This window comes from Myotis lucifugus, unplaced genomic scaffold, assembly GCF_000147115.1.
Source record: "Myotis lucifugus unplaced genomic scaffold, Myoluc2.0 scaffold_47, whole genome shotgun sequence".
Taxonomy (NCBI): Eukaryota; Metazoa; Chordata; class Mammalia; order Chiroptera; family Vespertilionidae; genus Myotis; species Myotis lucifugus.
The window spans coordinates 7490682-7507231 of record NW_005871095.1 but is presented as its reverse complement, the minus strand read 5'-3'; the positions used below and the strand labels follow the sequence as shown (position 1 = coordinate 7507231).

General features: G+C 37.9%; 1 protein-coding gene across 9 annotated transcripts in view; it reads right to left on the bottom strand.

Moving 5' to 3' along the window:
• Positions 1-16550, bottom strand: part of LARP4B (La ribonucleoprotein domain family member 4B) — a 63792-nt gene that overhangs the window by 25265 nt on the left and 21977 nt on the right. For 8 of the 9 annotated variants that reach the window (XM_023753594.1, XM_014455557.2, XM_006088439.3 and 5 more), the window contains exons 3-7: positions 14556-14706; positions 14164-14304; positions 5367-5445; positions 3820-3956; positions 1404-1507 (exon numbers count right to left, since the gene is read on the bottom strand). In XM_023753594.1, coding sequence (XP_023609362.1) covers positions 1404-1507; positions 3820-3956; positions 5367-5445; positions 14164-14304; positions 14556-14706 — 612 coding nt within the window. The remainder of the gene's footprint in view (positions 1-1403; positions 1508-3819; positions 3957-5366; positions 5446-14163; positions 14305-14555; positions 14707-16550) is intronic. The other variant, XM_023753592.1, reaches the window with a different exon arrangement.

The following is a 16550-nucleotide window of genomic DNA, read 5'->3' as shown; positions in this document are numbered from 1 at the left end:
AAATAAAAGACAAAATACGTGGAATAACAGTTTTCAGACAATGGACCTCAGGCCATGCAACACAGGTGAGCTTGGGAGAACCTAGCTCACACCTGGAGTTAACAGGCCGCAGTGCTAGGAGGGTGAGCTGAGCTGAGCACAGCCTAGCTCAGTCCAGCCCCTCCAGGGCCCTCTTCAGGGCATGCAGAGGGTGCTGCCTCAGTCAGCATTGAGAAATCAGCTCTAGAAGAAAGGCAGCTTTGCTCCCACCTAACCATTGCCCCTAAGGACGAAACTGCTTCCAAGTCAGACAACTGAATCTCAAAACAAAGCTTAAGAATATTCAAGAGGAAGGACTATAAAACAATACAGTCCAAAATGCCTGGCATCCATTCAAAGTTTACCAGGTGTGGAAAAAAAAAAAATGATGTAACCTATAATGAGAAAACTCCAATCAAATAAAAAATATTCTTAATGCTCTATAGGAAGACTTTTCTTCATTCTCTCAAGGCACGACCATCAGTATGTTTTACTACACACATGCAACTCAGATTAAACATTCGGATATGTCTCAAATATTATAGCAATTCTCTAACATTACTTTTCACAACTCAATCAAATGCTGTGGTTTTCTAAAATTATTACCTAAGTTAGAACTTCTCAAATTATGATCTCTACTCCATTTACATAAAAAAGATGCCTTTATGCCCTAGCCAGTTTGGCTCAGTGGATAGAGCATTGCCTGAGGACTGAAGGGTCCCAGGTTAGATTCCAGGCAAGGGCATGTATGCTGGTTGCAGGCTTGATCCCTGGTCCTAATCGGGGTGCATGCGGGAGGCAACCAATTGATGTGTCTCTTTCATATTGTTGTTTTTCCCTCTCTCCCCACCCCACCCCCTTCTTCCACTCTCTCTAAAAATCAATGGGAAAATACCCTCAGGTGAGGATTAAAAACATTTATTACTTTTTTAAAAGATGCCTTTGCCTTTTTACTAAGACAACATCTGCACTGATGTGGGCCCAACAGCTGGAATGAAGCACAAGCTAATCTTGCTCACTGCACTCTTTGCAGTGTATCCTTGTCATGAAAATATGTTTTGAAAAGTGAAGTTCTTTATCTTGTGGGTTTATTATTATTACTTTAAAGTAAATAAATATTTAAACCTTTTTCTTTTAATTTCTCAATACTGAAATCACCATTAATTATTTTTTAAAATGTAAAGTTTGTAGTGAAGTCCTGAGACCAAACACTTTGAGAACCACTCGCACATATGAATCATATTGAAATCATCAGTGTGTAAATCCTGGGAAAAGTGTTACTGTACATATGCATTCTTTAAAATACACTCCTCAAAAAACACAGAAGTAAACAAAAAACCACACAAAAAAACTTCAAAGTAGCCTTGTGAGGAGAAATTACTTACTTCTATAGGGGTGGATTCAGAAATTTCACGTAATATTACTATGCAACGATTTTGATTTGGCCTTACTTTTTCTCCCTTCTCATCCACTTGGACTAAAGGTAAAGCTATAAAGAGAAGAAAAATGCATGGTAAAACAAAATATTAAAACACACCAGTCATTTACATTCCATTATGATATAATATAGATACTCCAATAAGATGTTACACTATGGAACTAAACACATTGAAAAAAAACCTGTATACACTGTAAATTAGTGAAAGGTTTTAAACTACTCTTGCATATTACATTTCTCAGAACTATAGAACATGATTTAAAAGTCCTATAAGAGCTATAATCAATGTTAACACTATGAAACAAAGGTTCTAAACAGCTCGAATAACTAACAATTACAATTCAGGGTTAATGGCTTTTCCTTTCTACAAGTCCCCCCAAATAAAATAATTTTCTGTCTTATTATGACTTTTCATTTTGAATTCATAAGAAGTAAAGATTAAGAAAGTTGCTGATGCCTGGCTGGCTTGGCTCAGTGGTTGAGCATTGACCTATGAACCATGACATCATGTTTCGATTCCCGGTCAGGGCACATGCCTGGGTTGCGAGCTCGATCCAGTGTGGGGCGTGCAGGAGGCAGCCAATCAATGATTCTCTCTCATCATTGATGTTTCTCTCTCTTTCCCTCTCCCTTCCTCTCTGAAATCAATACAAAAATATATTTTAAAAAAGAAAAAAAGAAAGCTGCTGGCCTTTACAAGTGGGTCAGGTGGAACCAATCTCAACTAATATGTAAAATAGGTTCCTGTTCTAAGTGAACATTCCAAAACAAAAGCAATACTGGAAAACACAACACTAGTTTTCAGAATTCAAACTTCATGAATTATGTTTTTGCCAGTTTCTTCATTATTTGTTTCAATAATTTAATGACCTTATGACATTTGCCTAGGAACAGAAAATAGAAGAAAACCTTCATTTGTGAATAGAAAATCCAACTATGTTTGTAAGATAAAATGTTCTTCTTTGTCTACTACTAAATGGACACAAGAAAAAAAAATCTTCACTGGCTGTCCACAGTACAACTAAACCAGGGAGAATATGTAAACACTTTTGCGTAAGAGTCAGATGGATAGTCATGGCAGTAACTCAGAGAAATGGGGCTTTAATTCGGGCACAGTGATGACCCATTATCATTTAGAAATATTTGGGTGGGGTGGGGGAGCACATTGTACTGTGTTCTTTGTGGACGCCCATCAGAGCTACTCAGTAGAGCAGTCCTGAGGAGGGAGATTATAGAAATGATTCACCCAGTACTTGTAAACAATATTATAAACTGAATTTTTATAATTAAAAATAATGCCATTTAAAAAAAATCAGACATATCATACACTTAATATAAAACTAATTCCCACTGAAGCCATTCTGGGTAGGAGGGGATAGATAGAAATATTACAAAGGGCACCAGGACACTTTGGGCAGTGGTGGACATGTTTGTAATCTTGATCACGGTGAAGATTTCACTGATGCATATGTATGTCCAAACTGATTCAACTGCACATTTTAAATATGCACAGTTCACTATATGTCAATTATACCTCAATAAAGTGGTTTCAAAAAAATAAATACAATGGTTAGGTTGCAGAAAACTCAATCTGCAAAACAAACCAGGGCACCAGCAAACTATACTTTTTTATTTTATCCTCACCCGAGATTATTTTTTTCATTGATTTCTAGAGAGGATGGAAGGGAGGGAGCGGGGTGGGGAGAGGGGGGTGAGGAAAAAAGAGAGAGAAAGAAACATCAACACAAGACACACACATCGATTGGTTGCCTCCCGCACTGGCCGGTGCCATGGAACCTCTAACAGAGGTGTGATCTTGACCAGGAATCAAACCCACGACCCTTCAGACGCACATGGCAGGTAACTATTTTTATTCACATTTCCTGAATCACTGTGGGCCTCTGATGTACCCATTTACACCTTCCTTTGATGTTGCCAAATATCTAAAAAACAACCTCATTCACAAAATCCTATAAGGAAAAACACAATTCCACCAAACTTCAGTAGGAAGGTGAAATTTGAAAGGAACTACTTTAGTGACTAGAATGCTAATTAAAATGTATTTTACTTTACACTAAAATAGCACCATTTATTTTACTTTTCCTTCATGTCACAGCTTCTTTTCATTTCTCCACGGGCCTTTTCCACTCCCTAGATCTATGATCAATTATGAAGCCCATCAACGCCCAGTGCTGTGAGCACTTCACCACAATGGGGACTGGTCAGAAACGTCCATATTTCAGGGAAGACTCCAATTGCCATGAAGGACCTTAGCATTGAATGGCTATGGATCTAGCAGTCACACTGGTAAAAAAAAAATGTCAACACCAGGTACAATGCATCCTAGACTGTCATTCACTTACATCTCAGCACTTCGACAATCAAGTCCAGGTCAGTGCTGAGCTTCTTGATGTGGTCCAGATTAGCCACTGTGGTGATTGGCACATACTGATCACTATCCATCTGCGATATAAGGTACATGTCACTAGCAAGATTCTCCCTGCAGAAAGAAGACAATCTCTCTTAATTAACACTTCTTTAAGAGGAAGCCTTGCAAGGATATGAGTGTGGCGTGACGTCACTTCAGAGTTAGTTTAGACCCAACCCCACCTGTTATTTGCCGTAGGTCAATTTTTTTCAAAGACATTTGGGGAGCAGAGAGAGTAAAAGTAAAAGTATACTGCATTTTATACAACCAAAACTAATGAGCGAGTAAATCTTTACAAAATATATTTTATAGCTATCTGTTCTAAAGAGTATTTAAGTAGCTTATTAAAAACACAAACACAATTTTTTAAAGGAAATACAATTGAAAGAACAAGAAAATAAGAAAAATAAGAAAAGACCAGGAAAGGTTGGTGACCAAAGTGCTTGCTGTTCAGTCTGAAACACTTCCCAGCACTTTCTAGCAACCAGGATTAAAAAGAAGAAAACCTGATCATAACATGACTTACAGGATCACAAGCTAAGTCACAGATAACCAGTCTGGGTGAATATGAGCTACTTCCTGGTATTTTGGCCTATGATGAACATTCTCAAGTATTAAGGCAGGCCCAGAGAAAAAACTGAAAAATCACTAATACTGATAAAATTTTACACGTGCCAAACGGTTATCTTCTCACTCAAAAGATTACATTTAACTCAATTACATCTTCTTATTTGTCCCGTTCTTCCATTTGAACTTTAAATGTTCTACTCTACTTTTCTTTTTCTGTCAGAAATAGAAGAAATTTTATTATTAAAGAGTGCCTCTACTTTTCAATAGAAAAAATATTTGGGGGGCGGGGGGCGGACACACCTAAAAAAATGAATGCTGCATGAGTAAAACAATCTCCTATTGCAACATTTGGCATATTTTAAAAACTAGTACAGGAAATGTGTTCTCAAACTTTAGTGTGCTGAAAAATATCTTTTTAAGACAGACAACCTAAGGCCCCATAACTCAGAGTCTGGGTATGGAGGGGGCCCAGGAATCAAAATTTCAAAAAGCAACCCAGATAACGATTCAAGATAAATTTGTGGATAACTGTGGAGGGCTCTGGCCTAGAGTTCTTCAACGTGTCGGAGGTTGTTACTTACTCACTATTCCAGATTTCCTATTAATAGACATATACAGACATAGATAGTAACAGATATACACTCCTTCTATGTAAAGCGTCACATCTATATATATAAAAGCCTAGTATGCAAAGTGTCCCCTCGGGAGTTCGACCGACTGGGAGTTCGATCGCTTGCTATGACGTGTGCTGACCACCAGGGGGTGGCACAGAATGAAGGAGGGCCCTGGCCGGCAGCCTCTAGGGACCCTACCCGTGCATGAATTTTGTGCACCGGGCCTCTAGTCTGTATATAATAGCCAGTACACAATACCACAAGTATTAGGTACTAGAAACACTACTACCGTCCTTACCTGGATAAGCAGAATTCCAATGTTTTTTTAAGTACTTCTCGGGGGTCTTCCTGGCTTTCTGATTGAGACTCATTTCCTCCTATACAAAATAATCAACTCAGGAAAAATGGCTTAAAATTTACCAAGCAGATGATACAGTACAGCAATTCTAATGTTTTCAATATACATATTAAGTCATTTAGTGTATAGAGAATATAAGAAAAATGCTGTTCTACCCATTAAAAAAGGAAAGCAGAAGCAAAAAAGAAAAAAAACACAAACCCTCACCCCAAAGAAAAACACAGTTTCAAAAAATAATCTGAGTATCAGATTTATTACCAAAGTTTAGCAGATGGTTTTTATCACATAACTAGTGGCCTGGTGCATGAAATTCGTGCACATTAAAAGGGAATTAATTAGAGGAAATATTTTAATACTGCTATTTGCCCTTTCTCTATAATAGAAGTGTCTGGCCAGCCCCACCCCCACTGGGTGACACCAAGACCTGGCTGGGCCCACCCACATCAAGCTCCGCTGAGCGCAGCCTCACGTCCCGGCGCCAACCTCAGGGGGGACGCAGCCTCAGGTCCCCCGGCGCTGGAGCAGGGGGCACAGCCTCAGGTCCCCTGGCCCTGGCCTGGCACCACGCAGCCTCAGGTCCCTGCTGATCAGTCCTTAAGCACCCAGCCTGTTTTGTCTTCCAGACGGAAAGTATAGTGTCAGTCACAGGTGACTGACAGGGCGCTTAATGTGTTAATGCATCATGGTGTTACGGCATAACGACTACTTGCATATTAGCCTCTTATTATGATGATATGTACAAGTTTATGCTTTGTCTCAATTCTAAAAAAAATTGTCAGACAGCCTACAAGCACACAGATAATAAAGCAATAATAAAATATAAAGAAAGAATCAAAATAAGGAAAAAATAAATACAGGCCAAAAAAATCAAGGATGAGGATAATAAACATACAGGCTGTAAAGACCACACGATTCCTACACGAGAGCCTTATAAATGCACCTTTAAAGTTTGAGATAGTCAAAGTCACAAGTGAGAAATTGTGGAGTCACAGGGATGCTACTGAAAACACTAAATAAACAGATCCTTAAGAGAAAACTTTAAGATTGAGAAAACTAATAAGCCTACTTCAGGCAGGTGGTCATGGTCAATATCACAGTGATAAATCATGCTGATACTAAGTATTCTGAACATGATGGGATAAAAATGGCACTTAATCTCTGTGGTCTTTTTATCTTCCAAACCCATAACTCTGGTATGATCATGAAAAAAAAAAATCAAACAAATTCCACCAGGAATAGAAGAGCATCATACAAAATAATTCAGCTCTAGCTGGTATGGATCAGTGGATAAAGCGTCAGCCCACAGACTGAAGGGTCCCAGGTTAAATGCCAGTAAAGGGCAAATGCCTGGGTTGCGGGCTCGATCCCCAGTAGGAGACGTGCAGGAGGCATCTAATCAGTGATTCTTTTTTCTTTTTTTTTAATGTATATATTTTATTGATTTCAGAGAGGAAGGGGGAGGGAGGGAGGGAGGGAGGGAAGGAGAGAGAGAGAGAGAGAGAGAGAGAAACATCAATGATGAGAGAGTATCATTGATCGGCTGCCTCTTGCACGCCCCCTAGTGGGGATCGAGCCCACAACCCAGGCATGTGCCCTTGACCAGAATCAAACCCGGGACCCTTCAGTCCACAGGCCGACGCTCTATCCACTGAGCCAAACCAGCTAGGGCTAATCAGTGATTCTCATCATTGATCTTTCTCTCCCTCTCCCTTCCTCTCTGAAATCAATAAAAAAAAAAAAAGTATATATATTTTAAAAAAAAACACAAAATAATTTACCAGTTCTTCTTAAGACTATCAAGGTCATCAAAGGCAAGCAAAGTCTAAGAAATTGTTACAGCCTAGAGGAGCCTAAGAAGACATGACAACTAAATGTAATTTGGTATCCTGGAATAGGTAAAACGTACCAATACTGGATTAGAATTTGTGGCAGATATATCATACTAATAATGTAAGATTGTTAAGAATAGAAGGTACTGTCCCACAGGTGTGGCTTAGTTGGCTGGAGTGTTGTCCAGTAAATCAAAAGGTCTCCAGGGTTTGATTCCCAATCAGGGCATATACCTGGGTTGCAAGTTCGATTCCCAGAGAGGCAACCAATCCATGTCTGTCTGTCTGTCTGTCTGTCTCTCTCTCTCTCAAAAGAATAAATCAATAAACACATGTACACAGGTGAGGATTTAAAAAAATAGAAGGAACTGAGAGCTCTCCGTACTCAATCTTCTTAATTTTTCTGTAAGTCTAAAACTATTCTTAAACAAATGGCAAGGTGAGAGACCCAAAGCTAACCATAACAAATACCACAGAAAATGTTAATGTTCTAAACATTTGAATTTAAAGCAGAAATCATTAAGACTTGACTTTTTGTAAAAACAAACAAAACTCAACTGTTATGTTATCTATAAGAAATGTACTTTAGTAAATATAAATACCCAAATAGGTTAAAAGTCAAAGAATGGAAAAAGATATACCATGCTAGCACCAGTCAAAATAAAGCTGAAGGACTATATTATTAGAGTAAATTCAGAGCAAAGACAATTAATTACCAGGGATAAAGAAAGTCGTTTCACAATGACAAAGGAGTCAATTCATCAAGAGTAGTCATAGCAATCCTAATACAGAGCTACAAAATACATGAAGCAAAAACTGGTAGAGCTAAAAGGAAAAACAGACAAATCCAATACTGATAGAATAACTCTCTTAATAACTGACAGAACAAGTAGGCAGAAACCAGAAATATAGTACACTTGAACAAGACCTGACTGATATTTATAGAACACCCCCATACCAATAGCGAAATACACATTCTTCTTTAGTGCAAAGGGAACATTTACTAAGACTACCCATATTTTGGGCCAAAGAGATTCATGTCATACAAAGTATGTCCTTTGACCACAGAGATTAAATTAGAAGTCAATAAAAGAAAGTTCCCTGGAAAATCCCCAAATATTTAGAAACTAAGTTAAATACTTCTAAATTATGTTTGGATTAAAAAAAAAATGTAGGAAGGAAATTAGAAAAAATTGGAAACTGAAATTTAAAAGAAAGACACCACAATTTGTGAGACTGTGCTAAAGCAGTACTTAGGAGGAAATTTATAGAAGTAAATGACTACATTAAAAAAAAAGGACATGGCCCCATATCAATGAGTTCAGCTTCTGTCTTAAAAGACACTAGAAAAAGAACAAATTAAGGCCAAGTAACCAGAAGAAAGTATATTATGAAGATTAGATTTAAAGCAATGAAAAAAGAAAAAAAATATTGAGGAAAATCAATGAAACCAAATACTATTTTTTGAGATCAATAAAATGGACAAACCTCTACCAAATTTGATTGGGGGGTGGGGGGAAGGCACAAATTACCAACAGAAATGAGTGATGTGACAGATTCTATAGATTAAAAGGATATAAATAGAATAATATAAGCAACTCTATCCAATAACTTTGACAATTAATGAACTGGTCCAAATCTTTGGAAGACGTAAATAACAAAAGCTCCCTCAAGAAGAAATAGATAACCTGAGAAACCCTATATATTAAAAAATAAAAGATAAAAACATGTAAGTAAAAACTTTCCCACAACAAAATTGTAGGCCTGGATGGCTTCATTTCTTAATTTAAGGAAGAAATCATCCAAAATTGAACAGGAAGGAATACATCAAAAAGAAAAATACAGATCAATATTACTCATGGACACAGATGTACAAATTCTAAGCAAAATTTTGACCAATCTAATCCAACAATATATCAAGTATATTACATCATGACCTAGGTGAGGCTTATCCCAGGAATGTAAGTGTGGTTAAATGTTTGAAAAATCAATAATATAATTCACCTTTAAAACACTAAAATAGAAAAAAAATATATGACCATTGCCACAGATGGAGGAAAAGCAAGACATAGTTCAAGAACCATTCTTCATAAAAACTCCCAGGAAAACATAACCCAATAAAGGTCATATAGGTAAAAATAACTAACATTATACTCAATACAAAGACTGTTTTCCCCTCTAAGTTCAATCAGATGTCTGCACTAGCTACATATGTTCACCTTTGCAATGGAAGCTCTATCTAGTACAATCAGGCAAGATAAAGAAATAAAGGGTACCAGACTGGCTAGGAAATAAAACTGAATTTATTCACAGATAAGTTCACATCTATGTAGAAAATCCAATGGAATCTACAGAAAAGTTCCTAAAACTAGTAACTGATCTTAATAGCAAGTTTACAGGGTATAATGTCAATTTATAAAAATTAATTATATTTCTATCTACTGATAAACAATTGCTTAACAACTGCTTAATTTGTTTAATAAACAAATTAAAGTTTTTAAAAAATCACTTACAATAGACTAGCACCAAAAAATACAAAAAACTTAAGGATAAGTTGAACAAAAGATGTGAAATATCAGTACACTGAAAAAAACACACACAAAAAAAAAACCTCCACAAAAGCCAAGAAAAATCAAAGACCTAAACACGTGGAAACACATATCTTGTTCATGAATACTGGCTTAAGATATCAATTTTCTCCAATTGATCTATAGATTCAATGCAATTTCAATTAAAAAACCTCAGCATTTTATAGCTAATAACCATCTTATTCTAATTTGAATGAAAATGGAAATTAGAAAATCCAAAATAAGTGAAAAAGAACAAAATGAGAAGGCTAACATTACCTGTTTTTAAGAATTACAGTAATCAAAATAGTGTGGCAATGCTGTCAAAACAGACTAACAGATCCCCACTGAATGGGAGAACATCTATACATATGAAAGCCTAAGCGACCGTTGGACCGGTAACTATGGCGCGCACTGACCACCAAGGGGCAGATGCTCAACACATAGGCATGGAAACATGGAACAGACTGATGAATCTCAGAGGGAAGCAGGGAGGGGGGAGGCCGGGAAGAGATTAAAGATCTTATATGCATAATAGAGGCCCCATGCACAGATTTGTGCACCGGTGGGGTCCCTCAGCCTGGCCTGCGGGGATCGGGCCAAAACCAGCTCTCCGATATCCCCCGAGGGGTCCCAGATTGTGAGAGGGCACAGGCCAGGCCAAGGGACCCCACTGGTGCACAATTCCGTGCACTGGGCCTCTAGTATTTGATAATGAGACATGTGGTAAGGGGTTAATTTCCAAAATATATAAGGAACTTATACAACAACACAAGAAAGACAAACGACCCAATTAAAAAATGGGCAAAGAACCTGAATAAATACTTCTCCAAAGAGTACATACAGATGGCCAACAGACATATGAAAAAAATGCTCAACATCACTAATCAGCAGAGAGATACAAATTAAAAGCACAATGAGATATCACCTCACACCTGTCAGAATGGCTATCATCAATAAATCAACAAACAACAAGTGCTGGTGAGAAAAGGGAACCTTCTGCACATTTGGTGGGAATGTAGACTGGTGCAGCCACTGTGGAAAAGTATGGACTTTCCTCAAAAAATTCAAAATGGAAACTGCCTTTTGACCCAGCGATCCTACTTTTGGGAATATATCCTAACAAACCTGAAACATTAATTTGAAAGAATAGATGCATTACTATATTCATAGCAGCATTATTTACAATAGCCAAGATCTGGAAACAGCCCAAGTGCCCATCAGTAGCTGAGTGAATAAAAAAAGCTATGGTACATTTACACAATGGAATACGACTTGGCAGTAAAAAAAAAAAAAGGAAATCTTACCTTTTGCAACAGCATGGATGGACCTGGAGATTATTATGCTAAGTAAAATAAGCCAGTCAGAGAAAAACAAATATCATATGATCTCACTTACATGTGGAATCTAATGAAATAAACTGATGAACAAAATAGAAACAGAGGCATGGATACAAAGAATAGACTGACAGCTGTCAGAGGAAAGGGAGGTTGGGGAACTAGATGAAAGAAGGTGAAGAAATTAACCAAAAACATATATGCATAATGCACAGAAACAGAAAACAGTATGGTGGTAGCAAAGAAAGGGGAAAATGAGGACTGAAAGAGACTTTGCTTGGGGTGATGCGTGCACAATACGGTGAGCAGATGATGTTTTATTGAGTTGTACACTTTAAACCTCCATGGTTTTGCAAACCCATGTCACCCCAATAAATTCAATAAAAAGAAAATATGGCAATGGTTTCCACAGCTCTAGACTGATATCAAACCTTATAAAATTGTACACTTTTAGTATTTTCTACTTTAATAAAATGGAGAGACAGAGATAAACCCACAAATGTATAAACAGATGGTTCTGACAATGGCACAAAGGCAGTGCAATGGAGAAAGAAGAGTCTTTCCAGCAAATTTCTACATGTGAGGGAAAAAAGAACTTTGCTCCACACTTCACAACATATTCAAAAATTAACTTGAAATGTGTACACAGGCCTAAAAAATGAAAAAAATTAAAACCATACAAATAAGATTTCTTAGGTGCAACACCAAAAGCAAGATCCATAAAAGAAAAAACAAATTATACACTGGACTGTATTTTTTAAAAATGATAAATTGGACTATATAAAAAATTGCAAATTTCTATTGAAACTATCAAGAGAACAAAAAGACACAGATTGGGAGAATATATTTGCAAATCACGTATCTGATAAGGACTTGTGTCCAAAACATATAAGGAACTCTCAAAACATATTACTAACACAGCCACTAAGAATGGACAAAAGACTTGAACAGACCCCCTTCACTAAAAAATACATGCATATGAAAAGATGCTTGACACCACTGGTCATTAGGGAAAAACAAATTAAAAACACAGTAAGATTCCATTACCTACTTTTTAGAATGGCTAAAATTAAAAAGACTGACCATTATTGGTGTTGGTGAGGGTATGGGGCAGCTAGATCTCTGATCCACTGCTGATGGGGACACAAAGGGAGCCACTATGTGACACAACTCCACCATTTCTTAAGCAGATTAACATATGCCTACAAGATTGTTGTCTATTCCGTATCTATGAATTTATCCAAGAGAAACAGACAGGTGTCCATACAAAGTCTTGCTTATAAATGTTCATGGCAGTTTTATTTGGAAACAAACCAAATATTCATCAATAGATGAATGGAAAAACATACTGGAATACTATTCAGCAACAAAAAGGAACAACCTGTGAATGTTACAACATGAATGAACCTCAAAATTTGTAAGCCAACTAAAAGAAGTAGTGATCTTGATTGTGGTGATGGTTTTATAGGTACACCATCGTATCACATTTGGGAGAGGTATCAATGAGGAATGAAGTCAGAAAATCAATTTTATAATGCAATGAATACTGTGCTATAAACTAGGAAAAATAAAACATAGAAAAGCTGGGATATACTTAAAATAGGTGATATTTATTGTATATCAATTATGCTTCAAGAGGCTCTACATCCAAAAATAATGAAGAAGAGGAGAGTGCTGGGTCTGAAGACAGAACAGAAGTTGTGAAACAGCTGTCCAGAAGAATGACTTCCCTGGGCCACTGTGGGCCATGCTAAGGGTCCACCGTAAGTTTGTGATCATGAACTTAAAGCAAAACTATACTTCTATGTAGTTTTGTTCAGCCACATGTATCTATCCGCTCAGGAATAGGCACATAATAGGTAAATTATATTTAAACAAGTTTGAAGCATTTGCTAAGTAAGCAACTATGAAGGAAGTAATGAAATGAAGGCGAAAGGCGGGTCATGGGAGATTACAGAGGTCAGTGGAGACATTCAACAAGTGCTAGCCAAATTAGCAACAGTGCAGACAAGGTCTTCAAAGGTGTGGCCCTTTAAGGCAGCGGTTCTCAACCTGTGGGTCGAGACCCCTTTGACGGTCGAATGACCCTTTCACAGGGGTCGCCTAAGACCATCCTGCATATCAGATATTTACATTACGATTCATAACAGTAGCAACGAAAGTAATTTTATGGTTGGGTCACAACATGAGGAACTGTATTTAAAGGGCCAGAAGGTTGAGAACCACTGCTTTAAGGGAAAAAATAACCAAATATATGATGCCAAACACTTACCGTACATGGTGCTGTGTGTGTACCTCTTGTATGTAACATTTGGTAGTGAGAACATAACACAGAAAGGGAGGGTGTGCTTTCTCATTCATGTAACTCAAGTGTATCTCTAGACAGAGAGACTGAGCACACTTCACCTCCATCAGCTCTGCTAGCTAACTTAGGATAGTCATTCCTTCTTCTTGAGGTGCCCCTTTCAACTGTCAATGAAAGTACAGCCTACCTCTTAGGTCTCTGGGGGTTATAAATTATGTCAGAAACAAACTTGGAGGTGAGTTTTGATGTCCCATAACCTGTAGGCACTTCTATATCTACCCATATCCAGGCCCCCCAAGAAGAACTGCTCTCTTTTCCTTGTTCTTTTCTTCTTTTGAAAATAGCTTTAAATACCTCTTTAAAAAGACCCAACTTCTTTTGGGCTTGACTCTCAATTTCACACTAATGTTCCCTATCTGTGCTCTCACACTCTGCCCCATGGTAGATCTTCTGCTTCTCTCAGTCCAATGGGACTTGCTTTGCAGGAAGTGCTCAGTCAAGTTAATGTCACACTCTTTCTATGATGCCTTCCCAGACCAGAAAGCCTCATCTCTGTCCACACAGGAGTGAATTTAAAATAGATTCAAAAGAAGCACTATCAGGCACACTGTGCAGGGGAAGATTTAAAAAGCTAAATTTCAAAAAGCAACATAAAAAGCCTGTACTCTATATGAAAATGAATTCAGAAAGCAGCTTTACCTGTTTCGCTGTTTTCAGGCAGAGACTCATATTCAGAGTGATCCAGAGCCAAAGTATTCATGGCTGTTTGGTCCAACTCCTGTAACTCTGACAGTGCTGCATTTTCATGACTTTTGTCACCATCACCATTGGCATCCAATTCTGTATTTAGGAATTTTATCCCAAAAGATAGGGTTAGAAGAGTAACTTTCTCTTAAAACAAAACAAAAGCTTATGTATATAGTTAGTTCGATTTTTTTAAGTTGATGGTGAAAGATGGCATGGCTCTTAAATAGTATCACAAACCAGGACACAAATTTTAATTAACAATTTCTTAAAGACAATTTAAAAGGAAACAAAGACCACGCCTGGAGAGCAAAGATGCTCCTCATGGCATTGAGCTCACCACTCACCCTCCTGGCTGTAGTTGGGACGCTGGCAGGAGGTGTCCTCCCAGGCTGCACTCACACCACTGTCTGATGCACTACCTGCCTCCAAATGTAACACAGGTGTCCCCCATACTTTTGCATTGGGGTTTAGCTCCGAAACCTTGGCTGTTGGTACCTACGAAAAATTTTGATATATGCATTTGTATCCAAATTCTAATCAAATGCAATTATACTTAATCAGAGTTAAAATGCAGAAAATTTATGCTAAAAGGGCTGAGCCTATGTACACATACTTTAGGGGTGAAATCAAGGGCAACAGTAACAAAAGTGGATGCATTCAGATCTCAATTTCTCATTAGAATCTAAATTCCTACTGAGTATAAGGCTCTCTAGAGATAGTAACTGATAAATAACTATGGATCCAATTATCATCAATGCTCTAGACTACCCAACAAAATTTGCAGAACTGCAAATCTGAATAGAACATAGATAAAATTTGAAAATAAACCTCAAACACTCATATAAGCAAAGGATGTAGAAAATGAAAGTTCTTCCAGAAAAAAAGGTCTCTAACAGCTCTGTCAGAGGGGTGCTTGATGGGGCACTTCTGGGACCATGCTCACTTCAGGATCACTGGCCTCTTGCTGTCCAGACATACCAGACGCTTCTGCTCCGTTTGTCCCAGGTACTCACACTATCCCAAGTACTCACATGCTACCACCTTCACCTTCTTTAGGGATTGGGGAGGTCTTTTCCGGTGAACCTTATTAAACTAACAACCACCCCAATTTTTCTTCTGCTCACCTGAGCGGCTCCACAAGTCTAAAGAAAAGTTAATGTCAAAAATGCTGCTCAAAAAATAAAATGCTGCTCCTCAAATTAACTCCAGTTCTGCTGCCATAATCTTTCAGTAAACCCAGCCAAATTATTCACCTTTTTCCAGGTACTAGAGCCTTGACCCCACTGTACAGGGGTCAGAGCATCTGAAGGAAGGGACCAGAGTCCTGGTCCCAGGAGCCCTTGAGCAATGCCAAGCAGAAGGCCTGAGTTTGGTGTCGTCTCATTGCATTAACCCAGAAAGGTGCACATATTACCCAATGCTCTCCTAATGTAAACAGGGATAGGATAAGTCATCAAAGAAACCACAAACAAATTAACAACCTTAAAAAAGGCAAAATACACCAACTTACACCATACACAAAAATAAACTCAAAATGGATAAAGGACTTAAACTAAGACGGGAAACCATAAAAATATTAGAGGAATCCACAGGCAGCAAAATCTCAGACATATGCCGAAGCAGTATTTTCACCAATACAGCTCCTAGGGCAATGGAAACTAAAGAGAAAATAAACAAATGGGACTACATCAAAATGAAAAGCTTCTGCACAGCAAAAGAAACCATCAACAAAACAACAAGAACGCTCACTGCATGGGAGAACATATTTGCCAATGTTATCACCGATGGAAGAGTTTAATCTCCAACATTTATAGGGAACTCATACAACTTAACAAAAGGAAGATAAACAACCCAATCAAAAAATGGGCAACGGACCTAAATAGGTACTTTTCGAAAGAGGACATAGGAAGGCCAAGAGACATATGAAAACATGCTCAAAGTCACTAATCATCTGAGAGATGCAAATCAAAACGACAATGTGGTACCATCTCACACCTGTTAGAATGGCTATCATCAACAAATGACAAGTGCAGGCGAGGATGTGGAGAAAAAGGAACCTTTGTGCACTGCTGGTGGGAAGGCAGACTGGTGCAGCCACTGTGGAGAATAGTAAACTAAAAATGGAATTCCCATTTGACCCAGTGATTCCACTTCTAGGAATATATCCCAAGAAACTAGAAACACCAATCAGAAAGGATATATGCACCTCTATGTTTGAAGCAGCACAATTTACCATAGCTAAGATTTGGAAACAGCCTAAGTGCCCATCAGCAGATGAGTGGATTAAAAACGGTGGTACATATACACAATGGAATACTATGCTACAGTAAAAAAAAAAG